Consider the following 20,154-nt stretch of genomic DNA (forward strand, 5'->3'; position numbering starts at 1 on the left):
TCCCTAGTCAAATATATTCCAGTCTAAGTAATACAGAACATAAAATACAAGGTTCCAAATCAAACTCAGTACGACAAATCTTAATGTTTCATTATCGCCTCTAACCGCTCAGCTACCCATCTGTTTGTTTGAATCTTCTATCTTAGCAAGTCGGTATGGCAAGTACACGACAAAATGCTCACTGGAATACCCACAAGATAGAATTCTCAAGTTTGTAAACAAATTAAGGGCAAATTGTTATGTTACTGTTAGCAATCAACATATAAAAATATTTTAATTTGAAAACCAACCTAGTACTTTCCGTGGATATTTTAAATTTTAATGTTTTTTCACTAACAGCCACTTCTGTAACTGTTTCCTCTTCGTCTGTACTAAGATCATCTGGATTATCTAATTCATCATCTTCATCAGGATGCTAAAAATCATTAATTAAAAACATTAATGAAACTACTTAACTAACATTAAATCTTAAAGTAATAGTAAAAAATCCAATGTGTGACACAAGCAATCATGCATTTCAATAAAAGAGACCAAATTATTAATCGTATTCTACGTTGTCGAATGTAATCTAAAAACGAGTATTATGAGTAATTATAATTCTTCATAAACATTTTTTCATAGAAGAGGGTGAAAGTGACCACAACTAACTTAACTTTCTTGAACCTTGTCTGAGAGTTCTACTTTAACTTCCTGCCACTCAACAGTCCTGCTCGTAGTGACATGCAATAGAGAAAGACTAATGCACTTTTGGATTGTTATAATAATTCAGAATCAATAAAAAATAATGTATTGCGATTGGCGAATGCTGCTAGTTGAATTAGTTGTTAGTTATTACTCGCGTAACTACAGCTAAATGATAGCTATTAATAGGAGAGGGATTAGCTGAGTGGGTAGCGAATACTGGATTCCAACGCGGAGATCATGGATTCGAATCTAGCTGCTGGGCCTTAGATTTTCTTTTCTTCTTACAGCTCACTGCCTGGTGATAGGCGGTGTTGTCTGCAACGAAAAAAGCTCCGAGAGCCCATTACCCCAGACGACGCGTCTAAAATATAAAAGTTTTTAGTAGTAAGTCTGAATTCATTTTTATGCAGAGAGGAACTAAAACCAATTCGAAATGGAAATTGAACTTGTTTTAATTATTATTTGTTCCTTCAAGTAACTAATTTGGTTGCAGTTATAAGTTATAATTACTCTTTGTACTACAATGACGGTACTTCAAAAAATACATAATTTTGTTTTTTGTTCCAAACCGACGAAGGAGCTGTACATAGATAGTTGGTTAATTGGCCATCCTCTACTTGCAGTAATCCGATAACAACAAGTGCGGAGATTACACAAACAGCCGTCCATAACCTCTCTCCCAAACTAAGAATTAAATTTTGAAAATTAAAATCCGCATAGTATTTTAAAACCCAAATCAGATCCTCTAAAGATAAATCAACTGTATTGGACTGTAAGTATAATCTGACCACTGTAGAAAAATCCAACTGTAAGTATGAAGGTAATCGTGAAGTCTAACAGCTCGAATATTTCACTTTGCCCAGATTTGAGACACGCACCATGGCAGACAAGAGTTTATGCCAAAAGTAGCAGGGAGCGGGTATGAGCTAGCGCTAGGGGACCCCCCCCCCCAAAAAAAACCTTCTTTTTCCACTTTGCTTTGTGTGAAAAATTCTTGTAAGACTATCTAATCATGGTTCAGCCACTTCCATTGGACGTGCTTCGTCGCTGTGAACACACAAATTTTCGACAAGCAACATATATTTTGGATTTTAAGTTGTTTTTTTTACATTAATGGCACGAGGGAAATTAACAATGTGAATATTATTAATTAAAAGTGAAAGAGAGAGAGAAATAAACGAGAAATTGCGCAATTTAAAATTAATGCAGAATTTAAAATTAAAAAATATGAACAAAAAAGGACAAAACGTTAGCCACGTCAAGCTGAACGTTCTTAAAAAGTATTTGAACGACAAATAAGTTAGTATTTTTGCTGTACAGAAGAAATTAGGTAAACAACCTGAGAAAAAGCGATGCTAGTCTTCCTGACACTAAAGCTAGATTGCGATTTTAAAACGGGTCGGACTGGTGACGAAGGCGCAGCTCCACTAGGACTGGTTGGTGTATTTCCACCGCTTTGCACTGTTTCACTTACAACTGAATTCTTATGGTGAGCTTCATTCAGCCGCCTATAGTATTCCAGAGCACTTCGCACCGGCTCCAATAACATTGGCTGAAAAAAACATTAATTTTAATTATATGTTTCTTTCGAGAAGTTTTTGTTTCAATAAAAACAGTCATTTATGTAGAAATAGTAAATTTCCTTTCTTTTTATTCTTCAAAAATAAAATTAATAAACCTCATCATAGTATAAAATATAAACCTTTAATTCGATTAGAAGATCACAGAGTGCTTCAAATAATGGTAACAAAACGAATCCTATAAAGCTGCATTGCGATGAATTTTTCGTAATTTTTTCACGATCCATGAATGGTGTGACTGGCAGACCTTCTTCTTTTTCCGCATCGCTTTGTGTGAAAAATTCTTGTAAGAGACGATCTAACCACGGTTCAGCCACTTCCATTGGACGTGCTTCGTTCGAAATATCTGCCACTTTGATCAGCACCATGCACAACTATATTAAATAAGAATTGAGGTGCTAATTAAAAAAAAATAATAGAATCAACAAAAGTTTAATAGGATTTACAAAATCAGTTTCTATTTAAATAAGTAGTTGATAATTTTACAAATTAGCTCATCGCATTTATACTAGAATCGCAATTTGTTAGAAGGGCAACCGTCAACAAATTGACATTTTTTTAAAATACAAAAAGATGTATAAGTTAAATTTAAAAGCGCTTTAAGGTTCTATATACGCTGGAGAATTACAGATGGTATAAGGGATCAGTAAACAAATTTCCAGATTAACAAAAATCATAATTTCCTCCGTCCACCTACCCTTTCACTAATTTTTCATTTTTACTATACAATCAACTGATTGGATAAGAAGATAATCTGAGATAGGAAATCCCCGGCGAGCACTACTAACAATCAGCATTTAAACTACAAACTTTTGTTCTTGTCCAAGCAGCTTTCCTTGACCACTTCTTTTGTTATTTCTTATACTATCAATTTTCTTATTGCATTTTCATCCAGGGCTTTACCTTTCCACATCAACCCAGCACACCATGAGTCGTAATCGAAAATGGAATTTCACTGCCATCTCTTCCAATGTTTCTTCATTATGTTTTATCGAATAAGAACAAAAACTCAAACTTCAAGTTGTGAAGTTAGACAAAAGATGATATTTAAGACAGATTTTTTCCTAAATGATAAGAAAGAATTTGAATAAATAACTTACCAGATTAACATGAGTCTTGTCAGAATAATCAAATCCTTGTGATAGTGCTTCTTTGAACTGGGCCAAAATTTCATTATGCCGGGCCATATCTGTAGCTAATATGCACCTAGAAGCAAAATAAAGCAAATAATTAATTAATTTTTTAATGATAATAAAATAATTTAGTCAATGTTTAAACTTTATTATTTTAAGAATTAATCAAGTGTTTCTGGAGGGAAGGGATTAGCTATGAGGTTAGCATACTGGACTCCCACGCGGAGGTCCCGGGTTCGAATCCAGCAGCTGACCCTTAGATTTTCTCTTCCTAGGAGCTTCTTACAGCTCACTGTCCGGTGATGGACAGTGTTGTCTGTAACGAGAGAACACTGTCCGGAGGCCGGCAGTGCACTGGAAAAAGCTCCGGGCGCTAATGACCTCAGCTGTTAATGCGCCAAAAAAAAAAAAAAAAAAAAAAATGTTTCTGGAAAAGAAATAAAGCGTCTATAGGATGCTGCTATCTGTAGTAGGTTTATGTAACTTACAGCATAAAATCAAAGTTACATAACAACCTATTTTAATAATCTACAACATTCATAACATTTCACAATACATCAAAGTTTCATAACTAAATCTTTAATGTTTACAATGGAAAAGCATTTTCCTAAAAAATGTTTCAAATAAAAGTTGAATGATACTACACAAACTTTTATGGAAAACCAAAAGACAAACCTTTACTAATATAGTGAGACCTCAAATGATATTGAACCGAAACAGCTAGAATAATTTTCGAGAGAATGGCAAGTAACTAAACGAAAACCAGATATAAGGTGCACCAAGAGGAGATAGAGATGAGACTTTGACCCCTGAGGTCACCTAAAGCAAGTCTTTTACACTGTTGAAATAAAAGTTTTTATGACTGACTGGAAGGAATCATTTTGGGTAATTTTCATTAGACTATTTTGCTGTCATTAAAAATAACATTTAGACAGTAAACTTGCAGAATTGCTAGCTAAAACAAAAATTTTATAGGAGACAAGAATTGTAGAACTAGTAGATAACCATGAATTTTATTCGCCTAAATCTCTTTTGATTATTCGATTTAACAACAAATTGAGCATAAAAAGAAGTCACTGGTGGATAAATTTTGACATTTTTTGGATTTAAGTATTATACAGACTTTGAGTTTTGTCTAATATAAAAAGTTTTATAAATTAATGCAGACGTTAAAAACTTGGCAGTTTTTTTTTTATATATATATATAACCAAATAAATGTTTTAAATTTATATTACTACAAAGTCAAATATAAATTTAAAGGACTGGGATTTCTATCTGAAAATACATTATATTTTTAATGCGATGATTAGTGAAATTGTATTACTTAGTACTTATTTAGTGCTCAAAAATACGAAGAAATAAAAAACAATATATCAAGAACAAAGTTACTAAAGCAATAAGTACCGTAGATGGTAATATCAGAAACTAAAAAATGTACAACAAATTAAAAACTGTGAAAAAAAAAAGCAAAGGGATCTTAATAATAACGCATTAAAACGAAATTTATCTTTAAAAAAAACTCTTAACTGCATCTCGAAATCTTGCTAGTTGGACTTTTTTTTTGTAAAGGATACTTTGCAGCGTTTCTTTATGTACATATGTTGGCCCCTTAATAGTGAGTGCTAGCAGAGTCCACTCTGATTTTACCTTCATTATAACTTAAATCTTGCCAAGAATGTTTGCTATTTGGCCATTCTAATAAATAATGCAAACGTTGAAGTCAAAGCGGCAAACTATCATGTTGTAGCTCAGGGTGAGACCAGTGAATCTAAATGTGTAAATTGCGGTAATGCTAGTCGTATGACAAAGTTATCGAAAGTCTGTATGTATATAAAGTAATAAAAGTATATATGAATATCAAGAAAGCTAGATAAAAGAATGTCAATATCTTATATCTGAACACAAAAACATTTATAGTACGCAGCCGAACGAACACTTTTCGGAGGCCGGCAATGCCCTGAAAAAAGCTCCTGGCACCAATACCTACCATAGATGTTGACCTAACTGAAAAGTAGGCACACATCGTAGACCATAAATATAATATATGTAAATACTTATATTGTATTTGCATTTTGAATGTGTTTCTTCAAAAATAGTTAAGAAATCAAAAAACTACAATATTAATACAAATATTTGCATAGAAATTGCCAATTGTATGTAAATAAATATTGAATAGTATAATCATTTTTTTTTTTTTTGGATTTATACAAGTGAATCTTTCTAGGCCAATGCATACCTGATAATACCTTCACGAATAATTTTGAACGACTCAAAATCCATGTGTTTGAATATATTGCATTCTTGTAGTTCCAATATCCTGAACGCTATAGAACAATGATGATTTTCTAAAGGTGATATATCATTATACCTGAGTGCCAGTTCTGTTCTAGCGTTTATCTGAATTTGAGAAACAAAACAGTGCTTAAATTAGAAAGGTTTTTACAAACTTCAAGTCCCAAAATGAAATGTTTTTATAGATATCCAACTTAAAGAGATAATAAAAATAGAAAATAAACAACATGATTATATAAATAATATATTTTGTTAGTTTGAACTCTAGCATCCACCATCAAACTGTACTTCGGTGAAACGAAAAATTACTCAATGCTATTGTGACCATATTTAAACCTGATGATGTGAATAAATTAGTGTTTGTTTAAAACATTACTTGAAAAGCTTATTAAAGTACACCAGCAGCATTTTAGATTTGAATGTTTCAACCATAAAGTAGCCCTACTAATATAGACAGTGGCGAACTCAAAGTTACAGACATTTTATGTGTGAACGAAATATCTGGGAAAAGTATGATAGGCAGTAAACATGTGGTAAGTGCGGAACAGGTTAATGGCCAGGTTAGCACTAAAAGTAGTCACATAATTTCTAAAACTGCAAACCCATCTATATGAGACCTTTCATTACGTATATAGAAAGTACTAAGAAATGATGAGAATTTCATCTAAGACTACAGATAAACTGCTAAATGATCCAAAGTAAAGAGAAAGACAAATGAAAATAGTTTTTTCATGATCTTATTACTGGATAATGTGTTAATTGTCCAAATCCTCTTGCTTTCTAAGTCTACAATGCAATATTAATCAATTTGTAATTAATCGGGTCATTTTCTAACTAATTGAAATTGAAAGATTTTGAAGGTTCCCATGAAGTTATCTCCACGGAAAAGTAATTGTGAGGCTCTTGCGATTAAGCTTGTCTTTGCAAGTCCAACAGGACCCACAGGATTTCTTCAATCGTAAATTGCCGGTAAAAACCTGATATCGATATATTAGCGCTATCCTAAAGTACCACATCATTGTGCCTTTTAAGTTTAAAGGAAACGCTTAGAGCTTATCAGGAAAAACACCTAATCGATTAAAACTATTCAAAAAAATCGCTTATTCTAAAATTAATCCATTGATCTATGTCGGTTCTTCTGGTAGCACAGAAGACATCAAAATTTAAACCTCACGCGATTTTCCTGTTTTTGGAATTTATAGTTGACTTCACACCAATATCAGCAGGCAAGATTGACGAACGCTTAGAGATGAAACTTGTAAAGCTAACTTGCATTTATGGCACAAATTTCGATTCTTGGTTTACGTTTCTCCTTAATTTTTAATTAATGCTTAATAAACATTTCTAGGGAAGTACCTTTGCTTATCGCCGCTGTCCACATCACCTAAAATTAGGCACTTGGACGTAAAGCCCGTCTGCAAAAAAAGGCACTGCTCTACTATACACCAATTTCTAAGGACAGCATTTTTTGAACTAAGAGATTCTTACAATATTCAATTCATACGTTTCCTGTATCAATTTTTTAAATATAATTTCTGATCCTGATGCAATCATTATTAGCAATTAAACAGCAAAATCATAAAAAGAAGAAGAGAAATACATTAAAAATGAAGATAAAATAGATGGGTTGTTTTATAATAGCATAAAACCCACTAAGTTCGTAATAAAGTAATTTTAAATACAACTTGATTCTTTACAGAGAAAATAATACTTTCTCATCTTCAACATCGCGGTCTGACGACATCAAGACATTTCTGGAAATAATCTTTAATAAAGTTTCTTTGTGCAAAATTTTATCTTGTCATTTAACTTAAAAACTTATTGACTTAATTAAAGCTTTGGAAGAAGAATATCTCTTGCTCCTGCCTGCCGGTGAAACTCCCCCTTCAAGTCCCAGAGATACTTTACCAAGAAACAAAGGTGAGAGCAAGGCGCTGGGAGAAAGGGACACTCTTTGTGGGGAGGAGATGGCAAACAGGGACATAAATAAAGCTCGATAGCGACTCTCCGGTGTACAGCACTCAGTTCTCCTTTGATATGCTCAACTCTATTTTACGACAAAGCGAGTCTCGGACCAGACCCAACCTCTCCTTCTCTTTTTATATGATTACCTTTTCCTTTTAGAGCAGAAAATATGCATAACTTTTAACATGAGCTACATACTGTCCATAGGTGTCGTTGTTCTCCCATGTTTCTAAAACCAGACTTTATTTCCCATACATCTGAAGTAAATACACCTAATTTTGTTTTTACACGATAGATACATTCCTGAAGAATAAGTGTAAAAAAGAAATTGCACCGATGGAAAAACAGAAGATTGGTTCCATTCCTAAGAAATCAGCAAAAATAATACAATAAACCAGGAGTTTTCATCTTAGGATCTTAAACATTTTATTATATTTCATAAAGATTGCACATGTATCATATAAAATAAATTATTAGAAAAATAAAAAAAAAGTCACTAATTCATGAATCCAAAAATGAGGTAAAATAATATGAGTTTCACATTAAAAGATTTTTTTCGTTGTCACTTTCCGATAATAGACGCATGCGTTTGTTTAAGACCGCAACATTACTGCTATCACTACAAATGTCTTGGTTATCGTCTTCGTGCCACATTGGTGAAATTGCTGCTGTAATCTCTTGAACAAAATTAGGTCTTGCTTCCTGTGGTGGCGATGTTTCAGTGGATTTAAAAATGAATTCAGTAGGAAGCAAAATTTTTTTCTCAGGGTTTAAGGCCATCGTGTTAAATCAAAATCGTGAAAAAAGAGAATTGGATGGGCTTTCTTTTTAAACAGTTAAACAAAAACAAAAAATCCATTAGAGCAGCCAAACAATATGATTTTTAACTGCTTTTAAAAGTTAATTTACAGGATAATGGTACTTCACACTTAACGTGAGCACTTCTTCCCTCCTCCTTCTGCTTAACTAGGAGTGCTGTAACTCTGGGTAAATCCCAGAAAAGTGAGGAAACGGCAATGTGGGCCTCTTTACATTCAAAGTAAAAGATATTTACTTATAAAGACAGAATTGAATTTTTTTACCTGATAAATATTATTATATCCCGGATGATCCAGATCGTGACAGATACAAGAGACCAGAAGAATTAACACTTCTAGGTGTCCTATTCTTCTAACAAGTTCTGTATTACACGCCATTGCGTACATCTGTAAAAAAGAAAGATATTTATAAAATTGAATAGACAACATTCTTTCCGGCTGACTGAGTAGGTTTCCGACTGGACCACTCACAATCTAGTTCATAGATGGCTTTTGGCAAGAAGACTCGGAAGGCGGGATCTTTGGGCTGAAGTTAGAGATATTTATTTAAAGTTCCATTGGGCAGCTGCTAAATAATGGAAACGCAGAAGTTATCATCACTGCTACCACAGTTTTCTTATTTTTTTCAAAAATCAGCCTACACTGAAAGCGTTGGCAGCTTATAAAACAACTTCGTCTTTCATTTAGAAAAAAAGAATCTCTGAGACGGTTTTTCTGGAGCAACCAGATGGTCCTTGATTGGCTGCCTGGTCAGATAGGTATTAGTAAAGAAGTTGGTGATCAGCTGGCCAGAAATCGAGCAGATGCTCCAATCGTTCGATGGTCTAGAACCTGTTTCGGTTTCAATAGCTTTGGAACAAGCACGACTATTCCTGAAAGGCTACTCCAAAGATGAACCTCAATAAAAAGCTGTTTAAAATCAGGACTGAGAATCTGGTGAACGTTGGATTCTTTATGGAGCATCGTCGTATAAAAAAAAAGTAGAAAAGGTGAAAAAGGAATGTTTGATTTTTGCTTCTAAAGAAAACATTGAATCCAAATTAATGTAGGCAAGTTTATATTTCAGAAACACAAAATATAATAGTAATAATATAAAAAAAAACAACGAAAGATCACTGTTTATCTAGAAAATAAAAAAGTTAAAATTTAATTTAATTCAATTTAAAACTAATTTGGTGAAGAAATATCGAAAACTTCTGACATTTATGGTGGTTAATATTGTTTAGAATAAAGAATATGGAGCACCTTATCAAAAGGTGGAAGCATAAAAAAGGTAAGACAGTTATTACTGCAAGTATACCCATAAACGTTAAGTCCCATTGGTGATTGTATTTACTGCCGTGAATGACATTTCAATCCTAAAAGGTTTATATTTTAGATTACGTTAGTTCATTGAATAAACTTCATTCAAAGATGTGCACGAATATTTATTCAAAAGAACTGCGCATCTAGATATCCATTACGCAAATAGTTTCCTCCGCTATCAATGGTAACAAGGAACAAACTTCATTTAGGTATTGACGAGTAAACATTATTGTTACCATTGCTTTTCAAAAGTGACTAATGATAAAAAGAAATTCATTCTCATCTCTCCGATTCGATCGATGAGAATGGAAGGAGATGTGCTGATAGAAGCTTGCAATTTATGGCCCACCTTGCCTATCCAGCGGATTCTGTCTGCAAGCAAGCCAGCAGACAGGATTAGCACGTGCCATTTCAGCTCGAGTGGCTGCACGAAGAGATAGGAAATATGTTAAGGGCGGTTATGACCATCGCAGTCCATATCCATCCACCCACTCACAAAAATAGCACCATACGAGTATACCGTTTACTTTCTTTGGGTAAAAATATAAAAATCCATCAAACTAATGTGTTTTAAAAAAAACTTCTCATCGTTTCTATAGAGTAATTTATTTTATTTTATTTTTTTCAAACATATAATGTTTCATTTTAATAAGCCAAACGTAATGGGAAAAGTTGTATTAGTAAAGAGAGAAAAAGTAGCGAGCATGTTCACTCAGCTGGTATATTTATTACTTTTTACTGAGAACGAAAAACAAAGATTTACACGTAGATATCTTACTTATAAAACTTGGGTACGAAATATCTCAAAACAAAAATTGTAGAATTTTATTAATATACGTATATTTTAAATAGACTATTTGTCCACTGTAGCTATCAAGCATGGAGAGCTGATAATTTTTCATGCAGTTTTTTTTGAGAGAAATTATTTAAAAAAATGGTTATGTTCTGTAGGATCCTATTATTGCGTACAAAAACAACAAAGTCAAAAAAGGTGAAAAATGTGGGTTTCACTATAATTAAAGTACTTTATACTTATTATTTTACTGATATGAAATGTCGAAATTCTATTTTTTTGAATATTAAAAGAAAAAGAAATGCTACACGTTCCCCTAAAACACTGAACTTGTGTTTAAATAAAAAAGAAGAGTTTTTGTCAGGTATTTGAACCAAAGCAAAATGGGTGCTTGCAAATAAAGGATAGAACAGCGTACGGTACGGATGCATGAAAAACAGATATTATTGTTATTTACTCGCTTTAGGCAGGACTTCAAGTATTTCTATGTTTAAATAAAGAAACTAACGGAGAATAGAAGAACCAGAAACCATTCGAATGAATAAAAAACAAAAAAAAAGAAAAGCAATCTATGACGTGTAGGTGAAAAGTGAACAGTAGATCGAAAAAAAACATCTTTCCTTCTTTTATACTGACAAAATCAATTTCTATTACAACTGTTGTCAGAATATACAATAACTTAGAAAATAACAAAAAGAAAATACAAGCGAAGAACTTAGGAAAACACTTCTCAACAGAAATGTTTGTACAATTTATCATGTATATATAGCTATAAATATATCGAGTTTCGACAGTGTTACATATTTACAATGGATACGTATAAAAATAGAATTTCCAAATGATCTTATATTTTGGTTGTATCAATTTGATGGTTTCTTCGCATTGAATTACGTATGGATTTGTACGTCTTCTACAGTGACAATATTATTTTACACTTACACAACGACCAATATATAACCGCATGAACTTTGTTCTCTTGCAACATGATACTTTTAACTCAACCACAGATTACATTAGAGAAGGGACCTGTTCCCAGGCACTGCAGCCAAATAACGGCTTACTGTGTTAATCTCTTTAGGATCTAGTAGATGAATCTTTTCATTTTGATCAAGAAACGCCTGGGTCTTTTCCCCACAAGTCTTTTTTTTAAATGATCTTTGTGCTTTAGCACTTTTACCGCAAGCTGACAATTGTAACTACCACATTCCTGGTCTATAGGTTCGTAACTCATATTCCTTGTAGTTATAAATGTAGAGAGAGAGAGGATTCTTAAAGCCATAACTTTATTGCAATCTAAAAAATCTATTATGGCTCTCTTTAAGCGTTAGTGTACGTAAATTAGGCATCTATAAATTGAAATAATGTGAATTAGTTGATGAGCTATTTGCCAGAGGGAGCGCTTGCCAGAACCCCTGTCCTTACAAGGCGACAGCAAAATATTGCGAGAGAGAATGTTATGATCAAAAACCAGAGTTTACCTGATGACATGTTTAACCTAGTGGTACCACAAAACCTCCTCCGAGGCTCTACGTGATTTATTAGTGAGTTAGAGGTGTTAGGTATAAGGTTTTGTTAGACTGGTTTACCCGCAGAACCACAAGGAAATGCTAAGGCCTCAGAAGATGGCTGGTTCTTATACAGGAAATTTAACATGAATATTCAAAATTACTTTTTTAGTAGGTGATGGTCTCCAAAAAATACAGCGTCGGCTTGGCTACTATATTTGGTCTCTCACTAGTCATGCTTGAAGTTTCACCGACAAAGTTACTGAAATTTAGCATTTTCTCTACACTTCTAGGCGATTTATTCGCTAATAAATTCGTCTTTCCAATTAAATACCAACAATTTTTACTTCCTTTACTCTACAGTAACGGTATTCAGGGCATTTTCGCTGCTCCACAGCAACCGCTATCAATTGAGATAAACTAAAATTAGAAGAAAATAAATTTAAAAATAATTATGATTGCATAATTTTTTTTTTTTTTGTTAGAGAATACTAAAATTTGTGTTTATGCTAAAAACTTAATTTTGAAAATCAAACAAAGCCGAAGGACTTATCTGTGAAAAGAACAGTAAGTAAAACACATTTGTAAGTATGAAAATTGCTTGAAGAGAGAAAGTGAGGCCACTTATAACAAGGAATTGCTGTCTACAAGTTGGGTTCTGAACTACGGCCCAAGTTACTTCGGCAACCAGGTCACGAGCCTTGATAACAGCTTACGTCCTCCAAACTTTCTTATAGGGAGATCATAATCATTAATTCTTATCACACTGCCCTTCACATTATAGCATAGCTTTATTAATCAAAGTAATAATGACAAAATAAAAATTAAAAAATGGATAGGTCAGTAAACTTAGTCTTGTAGTACATTGTTCTCTGATTATTAATTTCTGAAAGTCACGAATAATATAACCATGAATCAAATCCCAGAAGAAAAACATTTGTTCCTATTACCACCAGAAACGAAATTCATGAGATAAAGTTGGCTTCATACAACTGGCTCCATTAAGAACAATCCTTTTTGTTTTGCGCTGGCAATTAGGCTAGTTAGTAGAGTTTACCAACATCACCTCAATGTAGGTTCTAGATTACTTCAAGGTTAAAAAAAAAATGCAAAAATGAGCATTTGTGTTTTAGATGGAAAATCACAGATTCCCTAAATGCCCCTTCCCATTGGCCACCCTTGGCGCTATGGTCCAACGGGCCCTCTGTCACTCCTGCCATTCCTTTTCATTCCTCTTGCTCCTTTTATCCAAATATTATCTAGATTTTCGGCTATCTTATGCTCTAGGGCCCACTCCATCACGCAAATTACTTCTAGGAATCTTTTGGGTTCTCATTCTTTCCTCAAGACAAATTCCTTAATCAAACTGGCTTGTCTTTAAAAAAGATATCATATTTGGTTTGGCAAACTTCTAATTTTTAACGTTCTTAGTTTTTCTTGCTTCTCATCTTCTCCATCTCACTAGTAGGTCATGAATTTTTGTTAACAATTTTGTTATGAAGTAAAACGACTGTTTTGTGATTTAGTAGTTAAATTATTTAGTAAGGTAACGAATTGCCTTCGTTATGGATACATTTCGATTCACCATCTCAGGCCATCCATCCTTCGTTGCATAGACCTAGCCTATCTTTTTACCATGATTTCCCAATAGTAAAATAAAATATATTAAATACAATATTAAATTATAATATAGGCATAACTTTAGAAAATTTGAAGCGATCAAAAAACATTCTTTTAGGGAAAGTAAGAAGAAATAACGATAAAAATAAAATAAACTTGTACAATAAAAAAGGCCAACATTAATCATAAAAATGTTGGGAAAAATAAGCAAGCGCAAAATAAAAATTAAAAATTGCTTTGCAGAAGTAAGGATCGTCGGAAATTAGGACTGACAAAAGCAAGGCATGATAAATCGTTCGTTATAACATAATTTATTACGAAATGTCGGCATGAATTTGGTAATAATGTCAGTTTGTGTCCAACTGAGTGAGTGCTTCTTTTATAGAACCAAGCTTTAGAGATTCTTGTTCACCGGACATCTTCAATTTCTTTCAATGTTCGGCTGGGTTGCAGTACTTTGTCACTCAGATCGCAAGGTCAAAGTTTTGAAATATGTTTTCTCCAGTAAATCTGTGTTCGGCTAACTGAATTATTACTTTTTGCAAAAACTGAAACCATTTTTTCGGTTAAAAAAAAAAATAGACACAACAGAAGAAAACTGCTCTAACAGCAGAAACTGATGAATAGCCGAGTTTGAGGTGCTTGAAAGGGGTAAATGGTAGCAGTCAAAGGTTCGTTTTCATGTTGAATTTAAGCAGGTTGACTCTTAAAACGCGCTGACTTTTTTTTTTGGTGAATAAAACATGTATTTCCTGCGAAAACTCCAATTTTACACGATTGCAGAACTTCCTCTTTCTTGAATTAAGAGGAAGTAAAAACTCTTTTATGTAATGTACTACTTCCTGGATCAGTTTCATTTTGTCATCTCGAGACCAATTAATTTATGACATAAGTAACTGTAATTGTAATCATTGAAATAAATAAAATCTTTCAAATGATAAAAATAAAGAGTAAAGACATCCAGATACTTGATTTACAAAACGTTTTTTTTATTTGATCGTAATTTTACCAAACGGTTCACCGTAAACAAGTAGAACAAAAGAAGGAACGTCAAAACCTCACCAAAAAAGAAAGTAGCAGCAGTAGAATCAGAAGAAGAAAAGACCCAAATAAAATTTAATTTGGAATACCCAATAAAAGAAAAGGTATTAGAAACAAGAAAACAAATCAAAAATACTTTACCCTCAAAAAAAAGAGATGGATCGATTGGGAGAATAATAATTGAAATTTTTTTAAAGGAAGCAATAAAAAGAAAACGTATTACAGACAGCCATTTTCTTTTTTTGAGAATCTTTAATAAAAAATAAAAGAGGTAATTCTGAACAGAAAATCTTCGACCTGGGTTTTAACCACTACCACAGTAATATCCTGAATACTTGAAACACAGGTACCATTTGGTGAACTTTGGTGACAGGAGCTTGTTGCTAGAAATTTAAAAATACAAATAAATTTCACTGATTATATTTTCACAATGTACAAATTCTGAGCTAGTCTTAGACACAGCATGAAATAAGATAGCTTGAGATTTCACAGTAAACGTTATGTTTAGCGTCTGGCACTGTTGGCAGTAGAAATTGTAGCAATGGTTGCTACAAGACAAATTCCAGTCCTGTGGAATATTATCCTTTCTGTGGTATTGCATTTTTGCAAACACGCCTCGTTATGACAAAGTAGTTTTTCGTGTGCATATAACTTACGAACTAAAATCGTAGCAAGTTCAAACTTGATGTTTGGTTGAAATGTAATCATTAGACCAGACTACAATTTTATTGAGCAGGTTTATCACTTTACGATATTTTTTCTAAAATAGCGCCAACTATTTCTTGCTACACTTTCATAAATGAAGTTCTGTAATTTTCATGGGGGTACATATTTTCTTGGGGATTCATTTAGAGTAGATCGAGATGGTAAGGATTCTCTCTAAAGTGATATTTTGAAGTCCTTCTTTAATATTAATCAGTACTAAGGAGTGTAATTAAAATTCTGATTGTATGCAGAAATTCGTATTAGTTACAGGATTTTTAAATTTTCTAAGTTATTTGAAAACCACTCAAGCTTCTTACTTTTTTCTTAGTTGTCCAAGTTCAAAGAAAATTAGGAAGTTAGGATCTTAAGGATTGAAAGGGAAATATTCTGTTGGAAAAGAGCAGTTATCGCGATAGTTATAAAATTTTCGATTAATAAAACAGTTATTTCAAAAGTTTAGAAAGGAATTCGACAAAATAATCACACAACCTTTGTATACTGAACATACATCCTTGTAAAATCTTTTTAACCATAAACTTAACAACATATGCCTAAAAATATATAAATGATAAAAACTTACCATCTGAGCAACGCAGAATGAATGTCTGAAATTATGGAACGGAACTTGATTATAATTCTTGTATACTTGAAATAAAAAATTTCTTAGAGTTGGCGGATCTAGTTGAAATAGTTCGATAAGGTTCAAGTCGGCGAACATTAGATAAAGAAGTGACAGTAACTGCTCATCAGACCATTCCATTGAGTCGAATGAAGAGAGCCGCAAACATTCTACAATCTCTTCTGATATTGTATCCTCGCTGAAACAAAACGAAAACAAAAAAAATTGTTAAACGTTTAATCAATCGAAGAGAAAACAAAGTAAGGAGATCACACAAGTCAGGTGTGACAATAAATGCCTGTTTCAGACGCCCTTTACTCCCAATTACCAATTACCCCATTAAGTGTGGAAGTCGGAGGCAACTAGCAAAAAAACTGCACTATTAAATTCCCATATTAACCATTAAATAAAACAAATAGAGGATAAAGAAATCGACATTAGTTCAAAGGAATTGTGAGCAAACATAGATTGGGATATCTTCAATTAGAGGTATTTCCATGGATTATCACATAGATGAACAAAACATAACAAAACTAATTTCAAATGTTCTACTCCAATAATAGAATCATGAAAAAGTTTTAATAAAAAATCATGAAAATAAAAACTATATCGACAAAATTTTAACAAGACAAGGTGTGTCGCAGAAAAGTCGATAATCTGAGTTATTGACCTATAAATTAGATACACAGATTTAGTTACTACTTCTTTGGAGAAGAAAATGATACAGACACCAAGTTTAAAGGATCTCTGTGGGGTCGTAATCGCTAGAATCAAGATAAATTGATAGAAAGAAAAAAACCCTCCAAGAAATGGATATCGTGGCCTTTACACACTTGTTATTCAACAATACTTTCAACAAAGTACTGTGGTACAAATTGGACTTTTTTTTACAGACTAATTTGTAAAAAATAAAAATACAAATATATTATTTTTCTACATGGTTCCGCTTTACAGAAATAATGTTTTTTTTAAATAAATAAATATGAAGTTGATTCACTAAATAAAAAGGGAAGATGGATGCCACAGTTAACAGATAATGGCGTAAAGACTTTTCTCTCCCTCCAAACACGGCTTCCTTCAGCGAACCAAACATTTGAAAGTTACAAGGAGATTAAATCAGGAGGTCAATGAAATTATACGAGAGGTTACCAGTGAATTTTAGCGAGATTATCTTGAGATAAGCTGCAGAAAGAGTCTTCTTCGCTTTGCCTTGAAGAAGTTAAATGAGCCACGAATGCATTGTTGGGTAGTTTGCTGCGATAAGTGACTTTCACTTCACTCAGCAACTAGCAGAATTGTACCCATTTCCCTTCCTTAGATCAGTTACATTTCACAAGCTTAGACTGGTATCTAGTGACGACTTTCATTTTCCACTGTTACAAGCTTAAATTCAAATAGTGTACGAAGTATTACTAAATTGAAACAACATTCTAAAGTAATATTAATAGGACAGATTGAGATAAATTATTGTAGAATGTAGTTTAAACTTGGAAGGTCGTAATGAATATCTATTTGTGATGATTTCAGCTTAAAATTTACTGGAAAATAGATTCATCCTCTAAAATCTCAAGATCAAACGATAAGATTTAATGATATAAATAAAAAGAAAGAATGTTATTACCACTCCAACTAGAAATTTAGTTAAGTTAAGGATTTGAAAGAATATTCCTACTTATGAGCTTATCTCTTTGTCAAAGCAAACGCCACGGTGAAGTGTAATTTGACACCTTGGCCCATACCGGTGAATTGCTCCTGAGCAAGTGGCTGGAAAACTAAAGAATATATATATATATATATAGTAACAAATAAAAGATAAACAATGACTCAATAGAAACCAAATAAGTATAAAACTAAAAGTTTAATCAGTATAATATTAAGTTTTGCTCATGATGCAGTTTATAGCAAATAAACTTTAATGCTATCATAAAATGGAACAATAACAGGGCAGATAATTCTGTGATAAGATGGTTTTGCTCAGCCATATGATGATATGACGGAGAATACATAGTTAAATTCTGCGCACTCCACCTGATATTCAGCCCTGTATTATTAGTTTTACAATCTAAAATGGGGTTAATGTTATTAACAATTACAACGACGGAGAACATTTACAAACTTGCTTACAAGTAAAAGAGTCTTAATTTCAAGAGGAAGAGATATCTTGTAACGTGAAAAATCAATATACACAGACATGCATAAACAAATAACTTTAAATACTTTTTTTAATATCAAACGATTTCTATTAAACTTCTTAGCAAGAGAAACATCATATATTGGTCAACAATTTTGTTTAAAATTTTAGGGGGAAATTGACGAACTCTCCCTGTAAGCCTAAAAACAAGAAATAAGATACTTGTACCTTTGAACTTTTTTTAACCTATCTTTAAATCCAGAATCGAAATATTTGCCTTGCTAAGCTAATAGGTACTCGTATTTCGAACGTTATTAAAATAATCGTAATTAATAATAATAATTCAGCTACTGACCCCTAGATTTTCTCTTCCTAGGAGCTTCTTAAAGCTCACTGTACGGTAATGGACAGTGTTGTCTGTAACGAGAGTACACAATTCGGAGGCCGGCAAAAAATTAGTCAACAAGACCAAATTTATGTTGTAATGTTGTGATAGTTGATAGGTTTTTATTATTTATTCAATAGTAAATTAAAAGGATTTGCAGGAATGGGCAGCATGATAACCAACAGGCTTACCCTTGCCGCAAAATGTTCTCAGTTATATTTTGCAACTTAAATACTCTGATGAGTTAGAAGACTCCGGAGGCTTGGGTCCTCGAGTTTGAAGCTCTGGCAAGAAATAATAAATATTTACACAATTTTATTCATATTTACAACAAACGACTTTTTTTCTAAAGAGGGATAGAATTATTATTTAAAAGGAAAATAATTTACTTCAAGTAACTAAAGATACATAAAACTGGAAGCAGAATAGAGAAAGTAGTGGTCTAAATCGTTACAATGGCAGCGCGCACACTGGCGAAGTTTCAAGGTAAGGGAAGAACTTTTAGGCTCATTAGTGCCACCATTTGGTCACTGAGTTGTTGCTCTGCAAGTAACGACCGCTCCACAAACTTTGTATCGTCTAATACCTGAGTTTATATAACAGCACCTAACTTCTCTAGCAGAGTAGCAGCAAACAGCTATCTACCAAATTCAAAATATAGTTACTATTTTATGTGTTTGATTAATATGTAAGTAATACTTTGATTAGATACCATATTCATTGGTTTAGTAGAAAAATGTTCTCACACTGTCAGTGCTAATCATATTCATCTCTAAAGAAGATATTTCTTATTTTGAAGATGGAGTTAAAGCTTGCCTGAAAAATAGGCATTACTTTACTTTTTAGTGTTAACATCTCTGATTTCAAAGTATATCGTGTCTCTTATTGCAATTTGATGATTATAACACCACTACCTAGAATATAAGAGGCCGGCAACTCTTCATCCTCTTCCAGATACATCTGCAAAGACCGGAATGAAAAAGAAAATACTTGTCCCACTCTCTGAAGATGTTGTCTAAACGGCTTTACCGTGTAGTTTTTAAAAAAGCATGGGCAAAGTGACTCGCATTGGGACTCAGCCTTCTTGGCCGTTAAGGTCCCCTCTTAGAGTGTGTTTATCTAGAACAGCTATGGCCAGAATGTGGCCATGTCTGCATATGCTCTATGGTCGTAGGTTTGAATTTTTTATTGTTAATGTCCCTGTTGCAGTTTAGATCAAATCTAGGTTTCCAAGACTTTTTTAATGGTAGAATTTGAAGCGACGCGATGCCTATAAAAAATGTTAATGTGCCGATCTATATCATGTACGTGTAAATAAATGTGTTTATGTAAAACAAGAGGTCTGCTTTGTGAGGTTAGGCTGTTATTGAAATAATGCCATAACGACTTGTATTACGAGGATACAGGAAGCAGTGGTACTTCTGGCAGATCCACACTCTGCCATCGACCACAAAGGAAACGGGTGGTGGATATTTTAGCTAACAAAGATGTCACCCTGTAATAAATAATTAACGCAATTTATCTTCTTGAAGTTTGTATTGTTTAAATTTGTATTTATAAAGTACTGAGACAATATA

The 20,154-nt window shown here is 33.0% G+C and overlaps 1 protein-coding gene across 16 annotated transcripts in view; it reads right to left on the reverse strand.

Annotated features, from left to right (window-relative positions):
* Pde9 (phosphodiesterase 9) overlaps positions 1-20,154 on the reverse strand; it is a 136,177-nt gene that overhangs the window by 18,374 nt on the left and 97,649 nt on the right. For all 16 annotated transcript variants that reach the window (XM_074117389.1, XM_074117386.1, XM_074117387.1 and 13 more), the window contains 7 exons: positions 16,023-16,260; positions 8,738-8,860; positions 5,635-5,795; positions 3,365-3,470; positions 2,387-2,638; positions 2,024-2,236; positions 291-415 (listed from right to left, as the gene is read on the reverse strand). In XM_074117389.1, the coding sequence (XP_073973490.1) occupies positions 291-415; positions 2,024-2,236; positions 2,387-2,638; positions 3,365-3,470; positions 5,635-5,795; positions 8,738-8,860; positions 16,023-16,260 (1,218 nt within the window). The remainder of the gene's footprint in view (positions 1-290; positions 416-2,023; positions 2,237-2,386; positions 2,639-3,364; positions 3,471-5,634; positions 5,796-8,737; positions 8,861-16,022; positions 16,261-20,154) is intronic.

This window comes from Rhodnius prolixus, unplaced genomic scaffold (assembly GCF_049639745.1).
Source record: "Rhodnius prolixus isolate KJV_2025 unplaced genomic scaffold, Rpr scaffold_2, whole genome shotgun sequence".
NCBI classification, from domain to species: Eukaryota; Metazoa; Arthropoda; class Insecta; order Hemiptera; family Reduviidae; genus Rhodnius; species Rhodnius prolixus.